Here is a 27,870-nt window from a genome sequence, read left to right as displayed (position 1 = left end):
GCAGCAGGACTGCTACCTCCGCCTTTGTGCAAGGAGGAACAGGAGGAGCACTGCCAGAGCCCTGCAAAATGACCTCCAGCAGGCCACAGATGTTCATGTATCTGCACAAATGGTTAGAAACCGACTCCATGAGGGTGGTATGAGGGCCCGACGTCCACAGATGGGGGTTGTGCTCACAGCCCAACACCGTGCAGGACGCTTGGCATTTGCTACAGAACACCAGGATTGGCAAAGTCGCCACTGGCGCCCTGTGCTCTTCACAGATGAAAGCAGGTTCACACTGAACACATGTGAAAGACGTGACAGAGTCTGGAGACGTCGTGGAGAGCGATCTGCTGTCTGCAACATCCTTCAGCATGACCGGTTTGGCAGTGGGTCCGTAATGGTGTGGGGTGGCATTTCTTTGGAGGGCCGCACAGCCCTCCATGTGCTCGCCAGAGGTAGCCTGACTGCCATTAGGTACCGAGAGGAGATCCTCAGACCCCTTGTGAGACCATATGCTTGTGCAGTTGGCCCTGGGTTCCTCCTAATGCAGGACAATGCCAGACCTCATGTGGCTGGAGTGTGTCAGCAGTTCCTGCAAGATGAAGGCATTGAAGCTATGGACTGGCCCGTCCGTTCCCCAGACCTGAATCCGATTGAGCACATCTGGGACATCATGTCTTGCTCCATCCACCAACGTCACGTTGCACCACAGACTGTCCAGGAGTTGGCGGATGCTTTAGTCCAGGTCTGGGAGGAGATCCCGCAGGAGACCATCCGCAACCTCATCAGGAGCATGCCCAGGCGTTGTAGGGAGGTCATACAGGCACGTGGAGGCCACACACAATACTGAGCCTCATTTTGATTTGTTTTAAGGACTTTACATCAAAGTTGGATCAGCCTGTAGTGTGTTTTTCCACTTTAATTTTGGGGGTGACTCCAAATCCAGGCCTCCATTGGTTAATAAATTTGATTTCCATTGATGATTTTTGTGTGATTTTGTTGTCTGCACATTCAACTTTGTACAGAACAAAGTATTCAATGAGAATATTTCATTCATTCAGATCTAGGATGTGTTATTTGAGTGTTCCCTTTATTTTTTTGAGCAGTGTATATAGAGATGTCATTAATGCCAGCCAAAATTCACAGCATGTAATTGATCTAGAAAAATGCATTTACGGTTGGGACTCCTTTGTACTGCATTTCATGTTACTTTGGGGTTTACTACTGCCTTTGTGAATTCTTTTTGCAGGTTATGCATTTTGGGGCTTGCGTGTTTATTATATATGGTTACTTATGATATCTGTATTGTGGGGGACATCTCATATACCATGTTTATGGTCTTTTAAATTATTTTAATACTGCGTGTCTATGTTCAATAAACTTTTTGTAATTATTTCTAATTGAAAGTCTGTGGGTTGACCATTTCCTTGTAATCTGACAGATTTGGAGCGCTACTGCAAGGAAGAGTGGGCAAAGATGCCAATTCTAGTTGTTCCATGCTTGATGGCTGAATGCTGTCATAAATTCTAATGGTACTTCAACACAGGTATTTTTTAAGGGTGTGTGTATTTATGTAACCACATCATTTTAGTTTTTTATTTTTCCCATCCAAAAAAGATTTCAGTTTATTTTCAACTGAAGGGTACAGATTATGGGTGACCTAAAGGTCGAAAAAGTTCTTCCTGGCATTTCAACCGGGTCATTATATATAGATAGAAAATAATCCTGACTTGTATTTTTTTTTAAATTCTAATGTCCTGCTTAGGTCATCTGTGTGCATGGAGTGAGGATGAGTGCAGAAGTTTTGAGCAAGGGTTTCGTGTCTATGGTAAAAACTTCCATCTTATTCAGGCCAACAAGGTAAGGTTCTTCGCAATATGTTTAAGTACGGTATGGATGGGTACGTCTGAATAAGAATCATGTAATTTTGCCTTATTCTCACTTGTTTGTTAAGGTCCGTACACGGTCAGTGGGGGAGTGTGTACAATACTACTACACCTGGAAGAAGTCTGAACGCTTTGAGCACTTCACACAGAGCCGCCTGGGAAGAAGAAGGTCACTGATGAACACTGCATCAGTGTGAGTTGTTAGTATTGGCAGCTTAAATTGTTGATAGTATTGCACACAGAAAATAATAACGTGGTTTATCTCCTCTGCTGTAGAGAATATGACTGTGATATGCAAAATATGGATTGTCCATTTGGATTGCGGGGATCTGCATTCAGGAAAGATAGTATTGGTAAGACTGGTTAATTTGTATCCTTATTGCTTGTACGTTGTGACATGTAGTCTTCGTCCTGTTTTTATTGATATATCCTTCTTACTTTAGTGTTTTTGTGCATATTTAAACCCCTTCTCAACCCTGGGATTTTCCGTTTTTGCATTTTCGTTTTTTGCTCCCCTTGTTCCCAGAGCCATAGCGTTTTTATTTTTTGGTCAATATGGCCGTGTGAGGGCTTATTTTTTGCGGGACGAGTTGTACTTTTCAACGCCATTACTAGTTTTACCATATTGTGTACGGGAAAACGGGAAAAAAATTCCAAGTGCGGTGAAATTGCCAAAAAAGTTCAATACCACAGATGTTTGTTTTTTTACCACGTTCACTAAATGCTAAAACTGACCTGCCATTATTATTCTCCAGGTCATTACGAGTTCGTAGACACCAAATATGTACAGGTTCTTTTTTTATTTAAGTGGTGAAAAAAAATTCCAAAGTTTTGCTAAAAAAAAAAAAAAAAAAAAAAAAAATGGTGCCATTTTCCAAGACCCGTAGCGTCTCCATTTTTCGGGATCTGGGGCCGGGTGAGGGCTTATTTTTTTGTGTGCCGAGATGAAGTTTTTATTGATACCATTTTGGGGTAGATCCGATGTTTTGATCGCCTGTTATTGCATTTTATTGCAATGTTTTGGCGACCAAAAAACGTAATTCTGGCGTTTAGAATTTTTTTCTGGTTACGCCGTTTACCAATCGGATTAATTCTTTTTATATATTGATAGATCGGGCGATTCTGAATGCAGCGATACCAAATATGTCTGTGGGTTTATTTTTTATTATTTTATTTTGAATGGGGCGAAAGGGGGGGGGGGGTTTAAACTTTTTTATATTTTTTTACATTTTTTTTAATATTTTTAAAAACACTTTTTTTCACTTTTTGCATACTTCAATAGTCTCCATAGGAGACTAGAAGCAGAACTTGTCTGATCGCCTCTGCTACATAGATGTGATCAGCAGATCACCTCTGTGTAGCAGAAATGGTCCTGTGCTATGAGCGCCGACCACTTGGTGGCGCTCATAGCGATCAGCTCATGACAACCACTGGAGTCTACTGCAGACCCAGGGTTGTCATACCCACACATCAGTGACCCGCGATCACGTGATGGGGTCACCGATGGGCAGGGTAAGTGACGCGCTTCCGGCGGCGCTGTTAAATGCCGCTGTCAGAGATTGACAGCGGCATTTAACATGTTAACAGCCGCGGGTGGATCGCGATTCCACCTGCGGGTGTTGCTGGCACATGTCAGCTGATTCTTACAGCTGACATGTGCCCGGTTCAGTGAGTTTGTCAATGCAGCAATCCTTAAGAAGCCACTTATTGACATACTTTGATTTTCATAAACGTTACTAGTTTCTTTACATTTTTTTTTCTCTATTCATAAATAGAGGGAGAGAAGGTTTTATCTTGGAGGTGATCAAAAAATCATTTTATGGGGCTCTCAAAGGCCATTGACACCATGAAGATATGGAAACATGCTGGGGCAAATTTGTATTTTCTTCCCTTGAAGGGTCTCTTGCTTCCGTGCAAAAATGTTATCCTCTGAAAGTATATAGTGTTGGAGTACCTTATAGACCATAATCAAAGTGCCCCCATCTACATTGATATAACTACCAAGCTCCCAATTACAGTGCCTGACACATGCTGACACACAGAGGAGGATATTACAGTAGTCGAGGCGGGAGATGATTGGGGCAATCACTAACCTTTTAGTAGATTCAGGGTTGAGGAAAGGATGGATTCTGGGAATATATTTGAGTTGGAGGTGGCAGGAAGTGGCGAGAGCTTGGGTGTGTGGTTTGAAGGACAATGAAGAGTCACGGGTTACTCCGAGGCAGCGGACTTCCGTTACTGCAGAGAGCATGGTGTCGTTAATTGTGATAAATCGGGTAGGTGGGCTAGGTGAGATGGGGGAAAGATGAGGAGTTCAGTTTTGTCCACATTGAATACTAGGAAGTGAGAGGAAACTATGAACTATAGCTTGCGCTGCCACTGTTAACCCACCATATATGGCACAAAACATTGTATGTTACACACATGTATACACACACATGTATACACTGAGCACATATAGTATATCACAAATGTGATTACACTTCTCACATTTTGGAAATATTTTATTATATCTTTTCATGGAACAACATTGAGGATATGACACTGATACAATGTAAAGTAGTCAGTGTACAGCTTGTATAAGGCTATGTGCCCACGATGCAGAAATGCTCTGGATTTTTCCTGAGCGTTTCTGCATCTCCCTGGCAGGGACATGCGGATGTGAAGCGTTCTTCACTTGCATTTCCGCATGCGGGTTGTCAAGCGCTTTCCAAGCGATTTTATTATCACTTGGAAAGTGCTTGACAACTTGGTCACACTATATAAATCCATGCAACCGGCATGGATTTATATAGTGTGACTGTAAAAGAATGGTAAAAAAATAAATATTATACTTACCTTCTGATGGCCCCCGGTGTCCTTGTCTTGGCTTGCCGACAGCTCGCGGTGGATTAAAGGACCTGCCGACGTCAGCGGTCGCGTGACCCGTCTTATGACTAAATGACGCCACCGCAGGTCCTTTTAGTCCACCGCTAGCTGCCGGCAAGCTGAGACAAGGACACAGCTGGCCATCAGAAGGTAAATATAATATTTATTTTTTAGTTTATTCTTTTTTTTACAGGTTCTATGGTACCTGGGTCCGGAGGAGAGTCTCCTCTTCTCCAAACCCGGGTACCATCCGCATGTTGAATCGCATGGATTCCGCATGTGCAGATCCAGTGATGCATATTACATGCGTTCCAATGCAAGTCAGTGGTGGCGAAAACGCCGCGCTTCCGCAAAATGATTGGTAGTGCTCCAAACTTTTCCGCAATAATAATCTGCAGTGGAAATTTCCGCAGCATGTGCACAGCACATTTGGATTATCATTGGGGAACATGGCAGACCTTCTACCAAGCGTTTTTTAAACGTTTCTGCAGCGGAATTGCCGCTGCAGAAACGCTTAAAAAACGCATCGTGGGCACACAGCCTAACAGTGTAAATTTGGAATGCTACGCCACACTCAGCCATTAGTGTCTAAACCGTTGGCAACAAAAGTGAGTACACCCTTAAGTGAAAATAGCTATATCGTGCCCAAATTGTCAATATTTTGTGACCACCATTATTTTCAAGCACGGCCTTAACCCCTTAGTGACCAATAGATGTCTTTTTACTGACCTGCGATATAAGAGACTAGCGTTCCCCGACAGGTGACAATCCTGTAACTGTCACCTGTACACTATAGCTGACAACTGGCTGCATCAGCCACGATCGGTGTTGGCACCAACCATGGACGTTTAACCCCTTAGATTCTGCTGTCAATAGTGACTACAGAATCTAAATAGTTAACAGAGTGTGGGGGCTCCCTCTTTAACCTCATCGGCACCCAGAGATCTTGATTGTGTGGTCTTCATGGTTGCCATGTCCTCCAGAGAGACGCTCTTTGAAACCACTTATACTCTGGCCAAGAGATGAGGATTCTGAACACAGGACTCCTTATATTAACCACTTCCTGACATGCACTGTATATATACAGCACAGTGATCGCGTGGGCTCACTCTAAGCGCCACCACAATCAAATGCGTGTGTCAGCTCTATGTGAGAGCTGACACCCCGCAGCAACGCCCATGAACAGTGCTAGCACCGCCTGTGATGCTGCTGTCAATAGTGACAGCGACATCGCTGGGCATCACAGAGGGAGTGAGCTGTTAGATGAGCTGTTGGAGAAGGCATCTGATAAGAAGTCGTCTCTGCCAGAGCCAAAGAGTCCAAAAAATTTTTTAGGAAAAGACCATTTCTTCCACCTCAACAACAGCAAACATTTCAGTATGGAGGCTAAGGTAAATCCAGTCGCTGGAGTTACCCCAAAGGTGGGAGAGGAAATAATATCTTTCAGAATCCTAGGCAGGACAGGCAATGATACCAAAAGTGTAGGAGGCAGGATTGAAAATTTCCTTCCACAGTGGCAACAGATGTCAACAGACAGGAAGATCCTAGAAATTGTTGGAATAGGAGCAAAAATCGACTTCACTGCCTACCCTCCACAAAGGCTAAAAATAACCTTGTCATCTCCAAGATTACAAAGGATCTTAATATCGGGTCTTCAGGATCTGCTACATTCAAAAGTTATTTCACCAGTACCTTACATGGAACAAGGAGAAGGTCACTATTCTCCGGTATTTCTATTAAAAAGCCATCAGGAGCCTACAGGATAATTCTCAACCTGAAACATCTCAATCAATATGTCAAGTACAGAAGGTTCAAGATGGAATCTATAAGATCTACAATTCCACTAATTTGGGAGGATTTTGTCATGGCAACAATAGACCTTCAAGAGGCATATTACCACGTGCCTATTCATCCTGTCTACAGGAAATTGCTCAGATTTGCTGTAAAACAGAATCAGAGGATACATCACTATCAATTCAATGTGCTTCCCTTTGGGATGTCATCGGCACGTCAGCTCTTCACAAAACTCATGGCTGAGGGTGTAGCTTTCCTATGAAGGTAAAATATCGGTATCGACCCCTATTTAGATGATTTTCTAATAATGGCTCCCTCAGTTCCAATATTGGAGAAACACCTGCAGCTGACCCTCCAGATTCTGGAATCGTTAGGATGGTTGGTAAATGGCGGAATATCGGATCTAATTCCCTCCACCAGAAAGACCTTCTTGGGAATTCTCCTAGACTCCCAACAGCAGGCCTTGCTTTTACCCAGGCAAAAGCAAATTCATTTGAGGTCAAAACTCTATGCGCTAAAAAACTGGAACACTGTTTCAATAAAATTCGCCATGTCATGTCCTCGGGACTATGACCGCCTCCATTCAAGCTGTACCATGGGCTCAAGCTTCAAAGCTACAGTGGGTTCGGAAAGTATTCAGACCCCTTTAAATTTTTCACTCTGTTTCATTGCATCCATTTGATAAAATCTAAAAAGTTCATATTCTCTGTCCCCCATGACGGCACCACGGAGAGAGGGGATCTGCCCTTCAAGGAAAGGAAACCTGCAGATTAAAAGGGTGTTACCTCTTTCCCGCATCAGTTGGTTTCCTGTCCTTGACGGGGACCTACAGCGTTTCTAAGAAGAAAGAAAAATGATAATGACATACCAGGCTCAGGCAGCGGGGGTTCCCTGCCTCGGCTGGCGCGGTGTTCTGAAGCGCCACCGCTGAGGTCAGTGGGCCTCCACGGTGGCAGGGAGACGCGACGCAGAAGGCTGGAGCCGTCGCGTTCTCCGGTGGTGTCGGGTGCCCAGGACGGTGAGTAGGCCTGGGACTTGCGGGTCTCACTGCGCAGAAGCACGCTCGTCGAGCGCCTCTCCATGACGCGAGCCGTGGAGCACCACTGGGGAGTCAGCGTAACTGGGCGCGCGCGCGCCGGACGTGACTCAGTGCATTTCTGGGTAGCGGCGCGTCTGAACTCGCGCGCGGGATCCCTGGACCGGACAGAGACACCACACATTGCGCCCACCACAGCGCCAGGGGGGGTGTCCCCCACACTGGAAGAGGTGCACGCCCATATCCCCCAAGGAACGGGGGGTGCAGCGCACAAATGCTCCACAGCTGGCTGATTGAAAATTCAAGCCAGCTGAGGAGGGGTGAAGCCCTATAGAGGGGTTCAAATACCGGGGTTAAGCACTGGGAAAGTGCTTCTTTAGCACACTCTGGCACTAGCTATGAGCGAGCAGGAGCTACAGGAGGTTCAGTCCCTGCACCCCCACTCACCACCACCGCAACAAGGGAAGCGTGCGAAAGGACCCCCCAGTGACCCTTCCCACCAGCATGAGCAAGGTAACGGCGGAAGCGGGCGTTCTGGCAGGTCTTCGCAGCGCGGCAAGGACTCCAGTGGGGCGTCAACCTCGAGGAAAAATCCATCTACAGGAACGGGTTCCTCTCCAAATCCGGGAAGGAAGAGTACGGGCAAGTCCAAACACAGGACCTGCGCGCTTTGCACAGGGGATCTGCCCACCACGTGGGAGAAAAGACTATGCAGCTCTTGTATTGAACAGACAATTTGTAAGGAGACCCCTAAGTTCGCCTCAGAGCTCAGATCCTTGATTAAATCCCAGGTAGAAAATACCTTCAAGTCCCTGCAGGGGAGGGAAGAAACAGGAGAAAACAAGGAATCTGTTTCGTCCTTCTTCTTATCTTCGTCCTTCTTCTTATCTTCGTCCTTCTTCTTATCTTCGTCCTTCTTCTTATCTTGGTCCTTCTTCTTATCTTCGTCCTTCTTCTTATCTTCGTCCTCATCATCTTCCGGAGGTGGAGGGGGACGTAGCTGTTTCCCTATAGAGGGAACGGACAATTTAATTAGAGCAGTCAGGTCCACCATGGGGTTGGTAGATCCTCGCCCCAAGAAATCGGTCCAGGACATGATGTTCCGTTGCCTGGAACAAAAGAAAAGAAGATCTTTCCCTCTCAATTATAAAGTCTACTCCCTGATTAAAAGAGAATGGAAAAAGCTGGAAAGAAAGAGCCTGTTGTCCCCTAAGAGGAAAAAATTTCCCTGCCGTTTGAGGACATGGGGGTACTAAAGGACCCAATGGATAAAAAAGCGGATACCTTACTAAAAGGGGCTTGGGAGGCCGCAGGGGGGGGGGGTTAAAACCCGCAGTTGCAGCCACCTGTACAGCCAGATAATTAATGATCTGGCTAGACCAACTAGAGGCACAACTTAAAAACAAAATATCCAGGGATAACATACTAGGCTTCATCCCAGTAATGAAGGGCACAGCAGCATTTTTGGCTGATGCGTCGACTCTTTGTTAGGCTGGCAGCCAGGGCAGCGGTCTTCTCTAATGCAGCCAGACGGGCCCTCTGGCTTAAATGCTGGCTGGGTGACCACCAAACAAAATCAAAGCTGTGTTCCATTCCTTGCGAAGGCGAGTACCTATTTGGACCTACTCTTGACAATATCCTCGACAATGCTGGGGATAACCAGAAACGTTTCCCTGTCCTCTCTAGTACTTCATACAGGAAGCGCTTTCGGGGCAGAAAATTTATACGCAGGAAACCCCCCAAAGACCAGGATAGGTGGGAGGATAGGAAGAAAAAAGCTAAAGGATTTATGTTTAACAGACCCCCCAGTGACAATAGAAAACCCGCCCAATGAGGGTCAGCCCCAGGTGGGGGGACGGGGGGACTTTTTTATTTCCTCCCAACCTGGGAAAAGATATCAAACAGCTCTTGGATTTTAGACCTGATTAAAAACAGGTCTAAAATTTCAGTTTCACTCCATTCCCCGACCGAATTTTGTCATAACCCCCAAGAGGTCATCAGAAGTAGAACAATCAGCACTAGAACAAGAAATTCTAGGTCTAATAGAAAGAGCAGTCCTTCAAGAAGTCCCTGCCCAGGAGAAAGGCGAAGGATTCTACTCCCCCTCTGTTCCTGTTATGATCTGCAACATGTACTAAGGAAAGATGGGGGAAAGCTGTCCCTACAGTAAGACTAAGCTGAATCCCTACGATGTAGCGGGCTGCCTTTTCCTAGTGAACAGACCCGCCTTAGTCCTCGGCTAGTCTGAACGAAGACCTATAGAATTAAGGGAGGAGTCCCTAAAAGAACTAAGGACTGGGACAAAAACGTGACACCTCCTAAACAGAGAAGTTGTTGCAGAACACACAAAGACAAACTGACAAAAATGTACTGGAGGTCCCAGAGGACCAAGTGAACTTGGCAGAGAAAGGCACCGAAGCACCAGACTAGAGAAACAGTCAAACACTGAAGTCCAGCACAGCCAGAAGGGCAGAGCTGGAGTATAAAGGCAGATGGTTAGGTGACCGCAAAACACAAGATGGAAAAAACAAAACAGGAGGGTTCTAACAGTACCCCTCTCTTTTATGAGGATCCTCCGGATCTTCCAGGCCTATCCGGAAACCTCCTGTGGAAAGCTTTAACAAGCCTAGGAGCAGAGGCATCATCCGCCCTCACCCAGGAGTTATCTTCGGGACCGAAACCCTTCCAGGAGACAAGATACTGTAATCTCCCTCTATGCCATCTAGAATTCAAGATATGAGAAATTTCATATTCGCCGTCTTCCACCACAGGAGGAACTGTGATAGTGGCGTCCCTATCAGATAAATCAGCCTTTTTCAACAAGGAGACATGAAACACAGAATTAATTTTCCAGGAAGTAGGGACATCCAACCTAACAGCAGACGGGTTAACAACCTGAAGCACTTTAAATGGACCCACAAACTTAGGACCCAGTTTTTTAGAGGAAATCCTCAACCGCAGGTTCTTCGAGGACAACCAAACCATGTCACCCACAGTAAACAAAACCTCCTTACTTTTCCTGTCAAAATACTTATTGTTAGCCTCTTGAAGGTTGCAACGTACGTTAGTCCAAACTCTCTCCAAATCACCGGAAAAATTCTCCTCCTCCAGCACAGCCGACCCCAATTTGGAGAACGAACCAAAAGACAAGTACAACAAAAAAAAAGAAAACACCCAGCAGAGGAGGATGTATGATTGTTAAGAGCAAATTCCGCGAGAGGCAGAAACTCAGACCACACCTCTTCATTGTGTTGTTTTGTGGCGGACAAAAACTGTTCAACATCCTGGGTCTTTCTTTGTCTGTCCATTAGACTCAGGATGATAACCAGATGAAAATGACAAATGGACTTCCAACCTGTCGCCAAAAGCGAGCCACAAACTGAGGTCCTCTATCAGAAACAATATCCATGGGAACGCCATGGAGCTTGACAATCTCCTTAACAAACGCCTTAGCGAGTGTCTTTGCGCAGGGCAGCTTAATGAATGGAACCAAATGACACATCTTACTAAAACGGTCCACGACCACCCAGATGACAGTAAAACCCTCGGACACAGGAAGATCAGTAATAAAATCCATTGTGAGATGCGTCCAAGGTGCACTAGGAACCTCCAGAGGGCAAAGCAACCCCGCAGCAGGAGTATGTGAAGCCTTTGACCTAGCACACACAGTACACTGACGCACCCACTTGATGACTTCTTTCTGCCATCCAGGCCACCAAAAACTGCGACTAATAAGTCTGTCTCCGAAATTCCTGGATGACCTGCCAATCGAGTCTCATGACACTCCACAAACACCTCGGCACTGACCGTAGGAGAGAAGCTGCGAGATAAAGCATCGGCTTTAACATTCTTAGTACCAGGGATATAGGTAACAGAAAAATGAAACCGAGAAAAAAAAAAGTGCCCACCTAGCTTGATGGGCATTCTAGCGCTTGGCAGCATCCAGATAGATCAAATTCTTATGATCTGTGAAAACCTGAATAGGAAATCTAGCGCCTTCCAAAAAATGACGCCAATGTTCAAACGCAAGTTTAATAGCCAGCAACTCCCGATTTCCAACATCATAATTCAGTTTGGTTTCCGAATTTTTTTTCGAAAAGAAAGCACAAGGATGTACTCCACCCTTGTTCTCCTGAGACAAAACTGCTCCGCCCCCCACCGATGAAGCATTGACCTCGACCAAAAAAGGCTTGGTCTCATCAGGCTGCATAAGGATAGGGGCAGAACTGAACCTCTCTTTGAGATATTCAAACGCTTCAATGGCCTCAGTAGTCCACTGGGCCGTATTCGCACCTTTCCTGGTGAGATCGGTTAGAGGTTTAACAATTAAAGAAAAATTCTTAATGAATTTCCTGTAATAATTGGCAAATCCCCAAAATCTCTGTATAGATTTCAAACCAATAGGCCTAGGCCATTCCTGCACAGCCTGAACCTTCACAGGATCCATCTCAAAGCCCTCGCTGGAGACAATGTAGCCCAAAAAACTAACAGCGAACTCACATTTCTCCAGCTTAGCAAAAAGTGAATGATCACTCAATAACTGCAAAACTTCACGTACACTCTGCCAATGGGACTCTAGATCTGGTGAATAAATCAAAATGTCATCCAAATGCACAACCACTTTCTTACCAATCAAAGGTCTCAGGATGTCATTAATAAGGTTCTGAAAAAATGCAGGTGCATTGGTAAGACCAAAAGGCATCACCAGATTCTTAAAATGACCTACCGGAGTGTTAAAAGCAGTTTTCCATTCATCACACTCCTTCACTCGGAACAAGAACCACTTGGCTCCCATTAACTGGTTAAACAAGTCAGGAATTAACGGCAATGGGTAGAAATTGCGTACGGTAATCTTATTAATTTCACGAAAATCCAGACATGGACGTAAACCGCCGTCCTTTTTTTTTAACAACGAAAAATCCAACTGCCACAGGCGACTTAGAAGGTCTAATGTGACCAGCAGCCAGGCTAGTCTGTATGTACTCCTCCAAGGCCTTTCTTTCAGAGATAGTCAGATTAAACAAGCGACCCTTGGGAAGAGTAGCACCCGGAACAAACTCAATGGTGCAATCATAATCCCTATGAGGAGGTAAAACTTGCGACTCCTCCTTTGAAAAAACCTCCAAAAATCTTGAATAGGTACCGGTAATTCCCCTTTTTCCACAGCCGCAATGCGACCATTACAACATTTATCATAGCACTTCAGACTCCAAGACTTAATCACATTAGTAGACCAGTCCAATAAAGGATTGTGCAGTTTTAACCAAGGCAATCCTAGAACAACTGGAGAGGATAAATTATCTAAAACAACCAAGTCCAAAATTTCTTGGTGAACTCCATTGATAGTGACGGGAAATGCAACAGTCTTGTGAGTAATACATTTCAAAGGAGTGTTATCAATTGCAATCACAGAAATAGGTGATGACAAAGGTTTGGATTTCAATTTTAAGGTTTTCCAAAAACCCTTTATCAATCACATTAAGTGTTGAATCACAATCCACAAATACCTGAAATTCAATCAAATCTCCCTGCAAAGTAGTACTCCCAGAAAGAAATACTCCTGCAGAGCGTAAACAAGCTATACGGGCGTAACTGACCTTTTTTTTTTCTTTACTTAAACGACGCTCGCAATACTTAATCAAATGGTCAGCTTTACCACAATAAAGACACAATCCCTCGGTAAACCTCCGGTCTTTTTCCTGAGAGCGGAGTGACATCGCCCCAACCTCCATCGGTTCTCCGCCGTCAGAGCAGATTTTCTGGGGACTATGACCTGGCATTACAGGAGTCTTTACCTCATTGAGCCTGCACCTCAGTCTCCTGTCTATACGAACAGCTAACTGCATAGCATCCTGCAGAGTCTCAGGTGCAGGGAATGCAATTAGCAAATCCTTAACCCTTTCACTCAGACCAGCAAGAAATAAACATCTCAGCGCAGGATCATTCCCCTTAACTTCTGAAGCCCATCTCCTGAAGTGTGTGCAATAATTTTCAACATCATCTGACCCCTGATTCAAACGCCTGAGTTCTGATTCAGCAGATGAGATTCGATCAGGATCATCATATAATGGCCCCATAGCAGAAAAAAATTCTTCAACAGACCTTAAACACGGATCATTAGGCTGGAGAGAAAAGGCCCACCCCTGTGGTTCATTGCGCAAAAGTGACATAATAAAACCAATGCGCTGTGATTCATTCCCAGAGGACCTTGGTCTCAAACGAAAATATAACAAACAAGCATTTTTAAAAGAAAAAAAATCTTTCTGTTTACCATAAAAAACATCAGGCAGTCCTACCTTGGGTTCGACAAAATGCGCTCCAGAACAGCTACTCACGTGTTGCTGAAGCTCGGCCACCTCCAGAGGCAGTCCCTGCAGGCGTTGAGCCAAATCCTGGACGGAAACCATACTGATCCCCGAATTTCTTTCCTTTCAGTTTTTTGGGCTGGACTTACTGTTATGATCTGCACCATGTACTAAGGAAAGATAGGGGAAAGCTGTCCCTACAGTAAGACTAAGCTCCTAAACAGAGAAGTTGTTGCAGAACACAAAAAGACAAACTGACAAAAATGTACTAGAGGTCCCAGAGGACCAAGCTAACTTGGCAGAGAAAGGCACCGAAGCACCAGGCTAGAGAAACAGTGAAACACTGAAGTCCAGCACAGCCATAAGGGCGGAGCTGGAATATAAAGGCAGATGGTCACTTGACCGCAAAACACAAGATGGAAAAAACAAACAGGAGGGTTCTAACAGTTCCTAAGAAAAGAAAAACGGACGGGTCTTTCAGGACAATTGTAACCCTGAAAAAATTTCTGAAGGTTCAAACCTTCAAGATGGAGTCAATAAAATCATCAGTAAAACTGTTGTTTCCAAACTGTTTTATGGCTGTTCCGGATCTGAAGGACGCCTATTATCACGTCCCCATACACAGAAATTACCAGAAATTCCTATTTGTAGCAACATTGATAAAGGGAATAGTCAAACACTACCATTCAGTCTAGCTATAGCCCCACTGGTTTTCACAAAGATAGTGACGGAGGTAATGGCCCATCTAAGGGAACAAAACTTTCTGATTATCCCGTACCTGGACGATTTGCTGATAATAGGCAACTCTTTCAATCATTGCAAAGACCAACTGGCAAGGGTCATGGATTCCTTGACGAATTTAGGCTGGCTTTTGAACCTAAAAAAGTCCAAGATGGAGCCGGACCAAGTACAAGCGTATCTAGGCATTTTATTAGATTCGAGGAATCAGGAGTGCCGTCTCCTGGCAGAAAAAAATTCAGAAAATGATAGCTCGGATATCTCAAGTAAAGGACCACCCCTCTATGACTCTGCGAAAAGCATTGTCCCTTCTAGGTTCCATGATTGCCTGTATTCCGGGGGGTCTGTTGGGCCCAGATACATACCAGGGACTTACAATGGGAAATCTTGGGGGCAGAAAAATCGCTAAAAGGGCACTTAGACGGTCAGCTAACTTTGTCATCAAAAACTTTACTTTCCCTAGATGGTGGTCGAAGGTGGACAGTTTAACCCGAGGCGTTCCATGGATGATCTCAGTCTTGCAGGTCCTGACTGCAGATGCAATCCCCAGGGCGTGGGGGCTCACCTAAACGACCAAATAGCTCAAGGGGTCTGGACAAAGGACTTAAAAGGCGTATCCTCCAACATGAAGGAACTTCTAGCAGTAAAATTAGCCCTCTCAGAATTTCTAAACACTCTACAGGACCACCATGTAAGAGTGTTCTCGGACAACAGGGTAGTAGTAGCATACTTAAATCACCAGGGGGGACCCGGTCCCATTCTCTACTACAAGTACCAAAATCCATCCTCCTGTTAGCCGAGAACAATTAGGGGTCTCTGTCTGCACTCCACATAAAAGGAACAGAAAATCTCACAGCAGACTTCCTGAGCTGAGCCCAGCTGAGACAGGGCGAATGGGAGCTGAATCAGTTAGTGTTCAACCAAATCACAGAAATGTGGGGATACCCTTCCATAGACCTATTCGCCAACTGGCAGAACAAAAAAGTAGACCTATTCTGCTCGATAAACACCAAGGGGAACCCAGCTGCACTAGATGCATTTACAATCCCATGGAACCACCAGCTAGCCTATGCCTTTTCCCCGATCGCACTGATTCCGGCAGTTCTGAGGAAAGTCAGGAAAGACAGGGCAAACGTAATTTTGATAGCCCCCTTCTGGCCAAAGAGGCCCTGGTTTTCCTGGCTGAGGATAATGTCCACCTCCTACCCCTGGGTTCTTCCGGAAATTCCGGATCTCCTTTTCCAGGTACCGGTCCTCCATCCTCAGGTAGCAAATCTACACATGACAGCCTGGATTTTGAAAGGGCGCTCTTAAGAGATAAAGGTTTTTCCCCAAATTTGATCTCCACTCTACTACAGAGTAGGAAACCCGTAACTTCCAGACTTTACGGTAAAACCTGGAAAAAATTCCTTTCATATTCAGGTTCTAAGGTACAAGGGGAGGTCCCCATTACTTCCATCTTAGAATTTATACAAAAGGGGTTAGAACGGGGTCTAGCCACAAGCACACTGAAAGTATAGGAGCCCTATACAGTTGCGACCTGGCCAGAAATAGGTGGATATCTAGATTCATCAAGGCATCATTCAGGTCTAGGCCCATCCCCTCCTGGAATACTCCTGCTTGGGACTTAAACTTAGTCCTTATAGCCCTAACCAAACATCCCTTCGAACCTTTAGCTGATGCATCTCTAAAAACCCTATCTCATAAGACGTCACTCTTAGTAGTTTTCACATCGGCACGAAGAGTTAGCGACATACAAGCTCTATCGGCGGGGCCCCCCTTCACGCACATCCTAGAGGACAGGGTGACACTTAGGACTGACCCAGCATACCTTCCTAAAGTGGGATCACACTTTCATAGATCGCAGGAGGTCACCCTCCCTTCCTTTTGCCCTAGTCCTAAGAACAGGGGGGGGGGGGGGGAGACCCACACACCTTAGACGTCAGAACGTGCATTATCCAATACTTAGAGGCCACACAGGAGTGTAGGAAGGATAGGGCTCTTTGTGTGCTTCCAGGGACCTTGGAACGGACAAAAAGCTTCCAAGGGCACACTGGCAAGATGGATAAGAGACGCCATCTCCCTGGCATACTCGTCAAGCGGGGAAACTGGGCCGAAGAATCTAAAAGCCGGCGTTTCAATAGAACAGATATGTAGAGCTGCCACCTGGTCTTCCCCCTCTACATTCTTTAAACACTACCGGCTGGATCTAACCTCTTCTTCAGACCTTACTTTTGGTAGAAGGGTTCTGGAAACGGTGGTCCCTCCCTAAACGACACTTCGCTGTAATTCTCTCCGTGGTGCCGTCATGGGGGAAGAAGAAAGATGTAGTTACTTACCGGTAACGGGATTTCTCAGAGACCATGACGGCACCCGTACATTCCCTCCCTTCACGCATGGGTGTACACACTTATTTGTTACTTATATGTAGTCACGAGGTGTTCCTTATAAACTCCTTAAAAATGTTAAAATTTGTGTTACTAACCTGGGGATCCTCCCTGTGCTCTGTAAACAACTGATGTGGGAGAGAGGTACCGCACTTTTTATCTGTAGGTTTCCTGTCCTTTAAGGGCGGATCCTCTCTCTCCGTGGTGCCGTCATGGGCTCTGAGAAATCACTTTACCGGTAAGTAACTACGTCTTTTTTTTTTTTCTCATTAAAGTACACTCTGCACCCCATCTTGACTGAAAAAAAAAAACAGAAATGTAGAAATTTTTGCAAATTTATTTAAAAAAGATAAACTGAAAAATCACATGGTCATAAGTATTCAGACCCTTTGCTCAGTATTGAGTAGAAGCATCCTTTTGAGCTAGTACAGCCATGAGTCGTCTTGGGAATGATGCAACAAGTTTTTCACACCTGGATTTGGGGATCCTCTGCCATTCTTCCTTGCAGATCCTCTCCAGTTCCGTCAGGTTGGATGGTGAACATTGGTGGACAGCAATTTTCAGGTCTCTCCGGAGTTGCTCAATTGGGTTTAGGTCAGGGCTCTGGCTGGGCCAGTCAAGAATGGTCACAGAGTTGTTCTGAAGCCACTCCTTTGTTATTTTAGCTGTGTGCTTGGGGTCATTGTCTTGTTGGAAGGTAAACCTTCGGCCAAGTCTGAGGTCAAAAGCACTCTGGAAGAAGTTTTCATCCAGGATATCTCTGTACTTGGCCGCATTCATGTTTCCTTCAGTTCCAACCAGTCCTGTCCCTGCAGCTGAAAAACAGCCCCATATCATGATGCTGCCACCATGTTTCACTGTTGGGATTGTATTGTGCATGTGATGAGCAGTGCCTGGTTTTCTCCACACATAACGCTTAGAATTATCACCAAAAAGTTCTATCTTCATCTCATCAGACCAGAGAATCTTATTTCTCATAGTCTGGGAGTCCTTCATGTGTTTTTGAGCAAACTCTATGCGGGTTTTCATATTTCTTGCAGTGAGGAGAGGCTTCCGTCGGGCCACTCTGCCATAAAGGCCCGACTGGTGAAAGGCTGCAGTGATAGTTGACTATGTGGAACTTTCTCCCATCTCCCTACTGAATCTCTGGAGCTCAACCACAGTGCTCTTGGGGTTCTTCTTTACCTCTTTCACCAAGGCTCTTCTCCCACAATTACTCAGTTTGGCTGGACGGCCAGGTCTAGGAAGACTTCTGGTGGTCCCAAACTTCTTCCATTTAAGGATTATGGAGGTCACTGTGCTCTTAGGAACCTTGAGTAACGCAGAAATTCCTTTGTAATCTTGGCCAGATCTGTGCCTTGCCATAATTCTGTCTCTGAGCTCCTTGGGCAGTTCCTTTTGAGCTCATATTTCTAATTTGGTCTGACATGCGCTGTGAGCTGTGAGGTCTTATATAGACAGGTTTGTGCCTTTCCAAATCAAGTCCTATCAGTTTAGTTAAAAACAGCTGGACTCCAATGAAGGAGGAGAACCATCTCCAGGAGGATCACAAGAAAATGGACAGCATGTGACTTAAATATGAGTGACCATGTGATATTTCAGTTTTTCTTTTTTAATAAATTTGCAAAAATTTCTACATTTGTTTTTTTTCAGTCAAGATGGGGTGCAGAGTGTACTTTTAATGAGAAAAAAAAATGAACTTTTTAGAATTTACCAAATGGCTGTAATGAAACAAAGAGTGAAAAATTTAAAGGGGTCTGAATACTTTCCGTACCCACTGTACATCCTTTCACGCTGGGACAGATCTCTGTTCTCTCACCAGCAAAATCCCTCTGCCAGATCAGGTAAAGACAACTTTAAGTTGGTGGCTTTGTCCAGAAAATCTAGGGAAAGGAACACCATGGATTCGATATCCAATGATATCCCAGGTGGCCTTTCAGGGAATCTGGTCACAAGAAATTACTAATCAGTCCTCGAATCTGAGAGAATTGAATGCGGTATAACAGACCCTCAGGGCAGCCAAATCACTACTTCAGGGGTCGCATGTCAAATAAATATATTCGGACAATATGATGACTGTAGCCCACCTGAGACATCAGGGAAATACAAGGAACCAAAAGCTGCAAGTAATCTCAGCAAGAATCTTCCACTGGGCGAAGCATCATCTTCTGTACAAATCAGTTCTGCACTTGAAGGGCTCCTACAATTACCAGGCAGATCTGCTGAGCAGAAAGGATATACATCCTGGGGAATGGAGTCTGAACTTAGAGATATTCCACATGATTTTACAGAAATGTGGAGATCCACAGGTGGATCTATTTGCGAACCACAAGAACACAAAAGTAAGAACATTCTTCTCCCTGGATCCCAAAGATCCGTCAGCAGGGGTAGATGCATTCGCCCACCCTTGGAAAGCCAAACACGCGTATGCATTTCCTCCAATTCCATTGCTGCCATAGACGCTTCAAAAGGTCAGGTCAGATCGTGTCAAAACGATTCTCATAGCACCGATGTGGCGAAACAGAGTATAGTTTAGAGTGCTGAACAGTCTGAAGGTGGAGGGTCCGCTGATTCTTCCTCAGATTCACGATCTGCTGTATCAGGTTCTGATCTACCATCTGACCCCCCAATATTTATCTTTAGCAGCCTGGCTTCTGAAGCCTCCATCCTAAGAGCCAGGGGCCTTTCAGAGGATGTAATCCATACACTGCAGAAAGCAGGTTACAAACTCTATTTTCAGGAAAATCTGCAAAACCTTCATACTATGGTACGGACCTCATACATTAGATCCCTTTCGGCCAGATATAGTCAAAATTCTGGACTTTTTGCAAAACGGTCTGTCTAAGGGATTAAAAGTACACTCAAAGTCCAGATTTCAGCCTTCAACTCCTATTTTGATATGAACTTAGCCCAAGACAAATGGATCAAAAGATTCATGACAGCCGTATCGCGGATAAATCCAACAAAAACAATTCCACCTTGGTATCTAAATACTGTTCTTAAAGGTCTTACTATGCTGCCAGGAGAGTGGGGGAAAACCAAGCATTTTCCATCAGACACCCATATTTAAGAATTTTGGAAGATAGACTCATCCTCCAGTTGGAGCCTTCATTTCTTCCCAAAGTCACGTCTGAATTTCATGTCTCCGCCCATAATCCTCCCATCCTTTTGTCAGAATCCTTTAAATAGCGGAGAAGAGGAATTCCACACTTTAGATGTCAGAAGTAGAGTTGAGCGAGTATGTTCTGTTAACCCTTTCGCCGAGTATGCTCGGGCCGAGCTCCGAGTATTTACAGCTGCTCGGTGATATGCTTGAATCGCTCCCGTGTTCATGATTTGCGACTGTTTGACAGTTTTAATACATGTGAGGAATGTCTATTTCTTACACATTCCGCACATGTAATAAAGCTGTCAAACAGTTGCAAATCATGCACACAGGAGCTATTCAAACATATCACCGAGCAGCTGTAAATACTCGGAGCTCGGCCCGAGCATACTCGGAACAGAACATACTCGCTCAACACTAGTCAGAAGGATTATCATCTATTACCCAAGTCAAACTGAAGCTTGGAGGAAAGATCAGTCAAATTGCAATTGCTCAAATTGTATGGTGAAATTTCTCTGGTTACCCCTGTGAAAATGCTAAATTTGAGGCTATAAATTATTTTTGTGGGAAAAATGTGTTTTTGTTTTTTTTTTATTTTCACAGCTCAACTTTCTAAACTTCTGTGAAGCACCTGGGGGTTCAGGGTGCTCACCACATAGCTAGATAAGTTCCTTGACGGGTCTAGTTTCCAAAATGGTGTCACTTGTGGGGGGGGTTTCCACTGTTTAGGCACATCAGGGGCTCTCCAAACGCGACATGGCGTCAGCTAAATATGCCAGCATATTTTACATTCAAAAAGTCAAATGGCGCTCCTTCCCTTCCAAGCGCTGTCGTGTGCCCTAACAGTGGTTTTCCCCCACATATGTATCTGTGTGTTCAGGAGAAATTGCACAACAAATTTTGGGGTCCATTTTCTCCTTTTACCCTTGTGAAAGTAAAAAAAAATTGGGCCTAAAGGAAAATTTTTTTTCAAAAATAGTTAAATGTTTTTTTCCTTCCACATTTCATTAATTCCTGTGAAGCACCTGAAGGTTTAACAAACTTCTTGAATGTGGTTTTGAGCACTTTGAGGGGTTCAGTTTTTAGATTGGTATCACTTTTGGGTATTTTCTGTCATATAGACCCCTCAAAGTCACTTCAAATAATTTCAAGTGTGTTGAAATGAAATAAAAAAAAACAATTGTGGAATTGCACTTTTTTTGCACTATGTATTTTATAGGGTAAAACTGACCTGGCAATATAGCCAAACATGTATCATTTTCTAAGACCTGTGATGTTTTCATTTTTTGAGATGGGCTGTGTGAGGGCCTATTTTTGTGCCCTGAGCTGACGCTTTTACTGATACCATTTTGGGGGGTAGATACGATGTTTTGATTGCCTCTTCGTGCATTTTATTGCAATGTTGCGGCGGCCAAAAACGTAATTCTGGCGTTCTGATTTATTTTTTTTTGCTAAGCCATTTACCAATCGGATTAATTTACTTTATATTTTGTTAGCTCTGACTTTTACAAATGCAGCAATACCAAATATGTGGAGTTTTTTTTAATTGTTTTAATGCTATTAGTGTAGCCCCTGCTGTAGAGGCTGGGGGTCCCAAAGGGTGTGGGGTCCCCGGGCAATTGCCCAGTTTTCCCACTCCCCCGAACGCCGACCCAGATTGCAGCCCCATAAACAGTGATATAGCCACAAAGTTCCCATTTAATGCCTGACACGCATTCTACTTATAAAGAGTGCAGCGCCTATATAAAATGTGCACTGAACATTGCAGTGTATTGCCCATTTTTACGCTCCACCTATATAAAATACATGCCTTTCGCGGCCTGCAGCCTCATCCTCTTGTCCTCCTTGAGATGACAAAATACAACTTGACTCTGTGATGCTGCATGATTTCTTTTCTGAAACAGGAATCCTGATTATTGTTAGCGATAGGAGAGCCTGAGACTACAAAATTAATAACATCTATTTGTCCTATTAATTTCCCTAATCTCTGGTGCATCCAGCACTATTTTCCTGTAGAGCATGTTTTCTCTTTAGATAATATGGTGCTGTGCTCTTGCTCCATTCAGCAATATTATCAGCTGTCATAATGGCTTTTTTTTTTTTGTTTCCATGTATACAGCCGGCTCTAAGCAGAATTCTTCCAAGAGCACTGTCTGCTCCTGTGATGGAGACAAGTTTGCTTGTGGTCTACATTCCCGCACTTCTTCCAACCAGGAGGATCCCAAAGAGTCTCCTCCAATCAATAGTGAAAATATCAATCTTGACATCTGCCCTCCTGAAATGCCTGTATTGCCTGATGTCAGGAAGCAAGACCATTCTTTGGAAACCTTTAATATGGCTGACTTGTCTCTTCCTGGCTTTATGTCAAGACCATCTATTTTTTGTACCAATCCACTCGCCCCCTGATTAAACACCTTTGTATATAGATAAGGAGAAGTCTGTTTTGGACCGCCTGATGTGTCCACTGCTGTCGCCAGTTCCTTGTGTTCCTATCAGCTGATTTTCATAATCTCAGGAAGACATACCCAACAGTACCAGATATTTTGGAGGATTTGCTATTTGAAGTATTGAGTTGGTGACGTGCAGAAACTAGCTATGTACAGTGTGCTCTTTTTATTTAATTGTATTTTTGTATGGATTTACAATTGACCTTTTAAATTGCACATGAATTCTGATTATACATAACTGGTTATTTGCACAATCTGCCTATGTACTGTACTATATATTTTTTCCTTACACATTCCACAGTAGATCTTTTTCGTAAGGTCAGAGTGCTTCTGTGTCAGTTTATCAACTTTATAAATGATGAATTTTTGACAATGTAGCTAAGATACCTAGATGGTACATATTTATGTATTTGTTTTCAGGCCAGACTGGCAATTCTGGTATGCTTGTAGATTAATTCTGTACCCAACTTGCTCAGTCTCAGTATTTTATTATCTTGTTTTGTTTTTTTATGGCTACTGCCTTTTTGTAAGGTTAGTCAATTTTGCGTACTTGATTCCATGGGCTGCAATAACCGCACGGTAAACTCAGCCCCTGCTGTTATATGAATTGATAGCCTACGAAAGATAAAGCCATTTCTTACCTTAGGCTGAGCAGAATTTTTCTTGGCTTATTTGCAGTTTGTGCTGTTCTGCAGGTCAGTCACTCTATTCATTAACTTCTCAACCTCAACTAATTGATTTTTTTTTTCTACTGCATTTTGTATTTTAATCTACACTGTTTAAAGGGGTTTTCCTACTATCTAGTTTTTGTTTTGTTTTTCTCCAACCCTTGCCTAACCTTCCAAAACTTTCACAAACCTACCTACTGTAATATCCGTTTTGGTTTGCACAGCTTCCTTCTTCCACTTTTCCTGACCCCTACAGAATCAGTAATTTTTTTTTATTTTGCCTGAAATGGTCAATCCAGCAGAGGTTGTCTCGTGACTCCCAGATGAACTACACTACCCATGACCATTCTGCTCTTCTGTGAAAGCAGGGCAAACAAATCCAACATTAATGGCCTCTGTGTCCTCGAACCACTGTCCGAGCGAGTATCCACAAGACATCCTCCTTGCATTGCAAATTGAGAGTGAGCAGTCAGCAACTGTGCATGCTCGACATGTTAAGTACTACACCTGGCCAATCCTCTTGCAGCCTAAGTGAAAACTGCAATAGGATTTGGGGCACTTAGGGGAAAGTTTTCTCGTGGACCCTGCAATTTGATTAATTTGTGTAAATTTCATAAATTTGAGTTTTGTATAATTTAATAAGATGTGGTTTGTTTTTTTTAAGAGTGAGATTAACACTTTAATATTTAGGAAAAAACAAAACTGAGTTAAAGGGTAACCGTACTTTGAAGTAACTTTTCAGAATAAGTTTTCCTGTGTGAGTATATAAGGAAAAACACCATATCTCTGGCCATTATAATACTTGTATCCTACACTTTCATTGGTTTGGCCCTTTGCAGACACTCTCAATTTGTAATCCATTCTGAGCTTGTTGGAAGAGACTAGCTGCTGTGATCTCTCCCATGCACAGCACTATGGGATGGATGCTTGCTCTTTATTCCTTACTTGGCACAGAGGCAAGAAGTAGCAGCATGTAGGAAATTACTCAGCAGTACTGATCAGTGTACATGTGAATCTAGCTTTGGGGTGAGGTAAAAGACTTGATAGAAAGCTCAGCATGTTCTTTGTGTTTCCCTCTGCCTGTTTCCACTGCTTTTCTCTCCTCCTCCCAGTGGAGTATAATGAGCTGTGTAATCTAACACCACAGTGAGCTGGCAGTCAATCTTCTTTGAGCAAGATTGAAAAAGTCATCTCAGGGTGGGAGACATTGCTGATGAGTGATAAAGGAGGCTGGTTTCTCTGATCTTATATTATAAAGTTATGTACTGTTGCATTAAGCAAAGTGTTGTGTAAGCAGTTTCCATCTAAATAATACAGGTTTACAATATACAGTAGTTTGCAAAACTTTTAGGTAGGTGGAAAAATGCTGCAAAGCAAGAATGGTTTCAACAATAGAAGTGTTAATTTGTAATATAATAAACAAAATAAAAAGTGAAGGAACAAAGAGAAATTTAAATGTAGTATTTGGTGTGACCTCACTTTACCTTCAAAACATCATGAAAGCATCAATTCTTCGATACGCTTTCACACAGATATTTGAAGGCCCTTGGCAGAGAGGTTGTTCCGAATATGTTTGAGAACGAACCACAGATCTTCCGTACATTTAAGCCTCCTTTCTCTTCATGCCCTCTTGTACAGACTTGATGTGGACATCAGTGCTATGTAGGGTCAATATCATCACTTCCAAAACTTGTTCTTTATGCTGAAGACATTTCTTAATGACATTGACTGTATGTTTGGGGTTATTGTCCTGCTACGGAATAATTTTGGAGCCAGTCAGTTCTTTCCCTGATGCTTTTGCTTGATGAAGTATGTGCCTGTAGTTCTCAGTATTGAAGACACTGATAAACTTGGCTTATTCGCCAACTCTATTTGCTTTAATGAATACCAAACTTGCAGGGAACCTCCACCATGCTTCACTGTTGCCTGCACACATTATTTAACAGCTCTCCAGCTCATTGGCGACCACACTGTCTTCTGTTACAACCAGATAATTCACATTTTGACTTTAGTCCAGAGCACTTGCTGACATTTTTGTACACCTCAGTTTCTATTTTTTTCGTGCATAGTTGAGTCACTTGGCCTTCTCTCCATGTTGAAGGTATATGGTTTTTTCGCCACAATTCTTCCAGGAAAACCGTTTCTGGCCAGACTTCTCTAAACAGTATATGGGTGTTGCTGGGTCCGAGTGGTTGCTGCCGGTTCTGAGCTGATGGCACTTCTGGACTTCTTCCCATTTCAAATGGAAGTAAGAATTGTGTGTCTTTCATCTCTCATTGGGTGGCCTCTACTTCTATGGTCGTTAATGTCGTTATTTCTTGGTGTTCTGTATGCTCGAAAATACAGGCCGATACTTGGCATCAGAGAGGCTCCAATTTATTCTGCATTAGGACTAATACACCAAACATACAATTAATTCCATTAAGAATCTATCTTAAGTGTAAAGAAGAAAAAAATAATCCTGGAAGTGATGAGATCCCTCAACAGAGCCCTAATTTCTACAATGAGTTTCTGATTACATGAAGAGACAGAATGATTTATGCAAGTTTGCATCCAGAGAAGATCTGTGGTTTGTCCTCCAAGCTATTTGGAACAACCTCCCAGCTGATGCTGTCTTGAAAGCAAAGAGTGGTTACACCACATATTGATTCCAATTAATTTGTCTTTTGTTCATAAACTCTGCATTCTGTTACTAGTTTTTAATCAATTAATGCTTTAATTTTATTTTAAGCATTCTTATTTTGCAACTTTTTTTCCACACCTGCCTAAAAACTTGATGAAGTTGTACAAACTTCTAAATTTGTTGAAGTGTAAGATATTTATGTATATTGTTTACTTATTTAATCTGCTTTATTTCATTCATGTTTATCCATATACAGATTTTATGTACTACTACTTTCATATCTATTTATTTTCTAGCCAACATTCTCACAGCACAGTGTATATTTTTGTACAGATTTCATCCTGTTTTGTACTTGCAAAATTGGATGTTTACTTATGTTTTAATCCATTTTTTTAAAGCAATGAAATGACAATCCATTACATCCTTTTACACATACTTCCATGTGTGAATAAAGATTTGTAAATACAGCCGTAAAGTCTGGAATCATAAATTTTTTGCGATGATCGGGACCAACGAAGAATTTTGTCCTCTTTCCAATCTGACCTTTCCCTCTCCATTTTACAAATGACGAACATAATTGTATTCCATGGTATGTCTTCTGTTGTAAAATTAATATATGAAGAACTTGGCACTCAAGTATAATGTGAAGAAGTAATTTTAATTGCAAGCTACAGTAAAATCATGTTTCGGTCTATTATTGACCTTCTTCAGACAAACAAATTGCCCATAGAGTAGGTGACACACAAAGATGCTGAAAACTTGTATGAAGTGCAGTGCGAAGTAATAGTGGAATCCCACTGCAGGTATGGCGCCTATGCAAGGCTGCTGTAAAGGGTTCCTTCGTAATCTGCAGATTGCTGAGGGTCCTAGCAGGACGACACTCTATAATCAGCTGGCATCTGTTGGGAAATCTGATGGTAACTGACAGCCTCACCATAGGGGATATTTAAATGTTAAATATCGCCCAGTGATGTTAATGAGTTTTCTGTGTAATACAAGGTATGACCTCCAGCGTGAGAGATACTTCGTAACTGTTTTACAATCTAGCTATGAGCTGAGGGTAGAGAGGGAATTCTTTCAATGGCATTAACTTTAAAAAAAAATAAATAAATGATGGCCATGTGGTGCTCAAATATTTCCACTATTAGTGACTGCATAAAGCATCCCCATAGTGCTGACACTATGGTTATAACATCACATGCATATATGAACACTTCATATGCATGCTCCATACTTACACATGTGCAGTTTCCACACTACAGCTGCTACAAGCCGGCAGTCACCTGTACGCATCGGCTCTACTGTAAGAGGCATACCTGGGACAACCATCAGTCTTTCTCATACGTTAAAGAGACAGATTCTCCTCAGTGTTTGGGCAATGTGTCCATTTTTTACCATAAATTTTCTCATATGCCAAAAAGAATAAAATTGTAAACTTGTCCTACCTATTACAATGGTAATTATGTACATAACATGGATTTCGGATGACACTGTGCTGTCTGTGATTTGCAAGGGACACCTACACTTGAATCAAAAACTGACACTTTGATTTTTTTTTTTCAAACAAATGGTCCACAAAGAAATGGATATATTCACCGTCTCATAGACTGTAATGGGTACACATTGGCACTGCGGAAAACTGACATCTGAATGAGAGCTTAAGGTTTAACCAATTGGGTTCTCACACACACAATTGTAATTAGATGAAGTCATGGATGAGATTGAAAACCAACCAGCAACCACAGATCCAGAGAGGTAGTTAACACGAGTGTCCAGAGCTGTGGTGAAAAATTATTTAAATCGGGTAGATTTATATACCCCACTGTATGACATGCACTACACTGGCTGATGGGACTTGGGAAGATGGTACTGGAGCAGAAAAAGTATATAACTAGATACAAGTATGCACTGATATGTAAACACTCACAACATAGCTGCACACTAATCACATACAGGCAAGCAGGCACACACTATATTCATGCACACTTTAATCCCTATACACACTCTCTAGAGTCAAACATACACAC

At 43.3% G+C, this 27,870-nt stretch overlaps 1 protein-coding gene across 1 annotated transcript in view; it reads left to right on the top strand.

The window, feature by feature from the left end:
* LOC141148949 (mesoderm induction early response protein 2-like) overlaps positions 1-26,318 on the top strand; it is a gene marked incomplete at its 5' end in the record, with an annotated part of 150,417 nt that extends 124,099 nt beyond the window's left edge. The window contains 4 exons of the mRNA XM_073638165.1: positions 1,751-1,845; positions 1,940-2,064; positions 2,148-2,224; positions 22,225-26,318. Of these exons, the coding sequence (XP_073494266.1) occupies positions 1,751-1,845; positions 1,940-2,064; positions 2,148-2,224; positions 22,225-22,511 (584 nt within the window). The remainder of the gene's footprint in view (positions 1-1,750; positions 1,846-1,939; positions 2,065-2,147; positions 2,225-22,224) is intronic.
* Between the last annotated feature and the right edge of the window lie 1,552 nt (positions 26,319-27,870).

This window comes from Phyllobates terribilis, unplaced genomic scaffold (genome assembly GCF_046119375.1).
Source record: "Phyllobates terribilis strain yellow unplaced genomic scaffold, ASM4611937v1 Scaffold_1__5_contigs__length_1240528914, whole genome shotgun sequence".
Taxonomy (NCBI): Eukaryota; Metazoa; Chordata; class Amphibia; order Anura; family Dendrobatidae; genus Phyllobates; species Phyllobates terribilis.
This window is presented reverse-complemented; position numbering and strand designations above follow the sequence as displayed.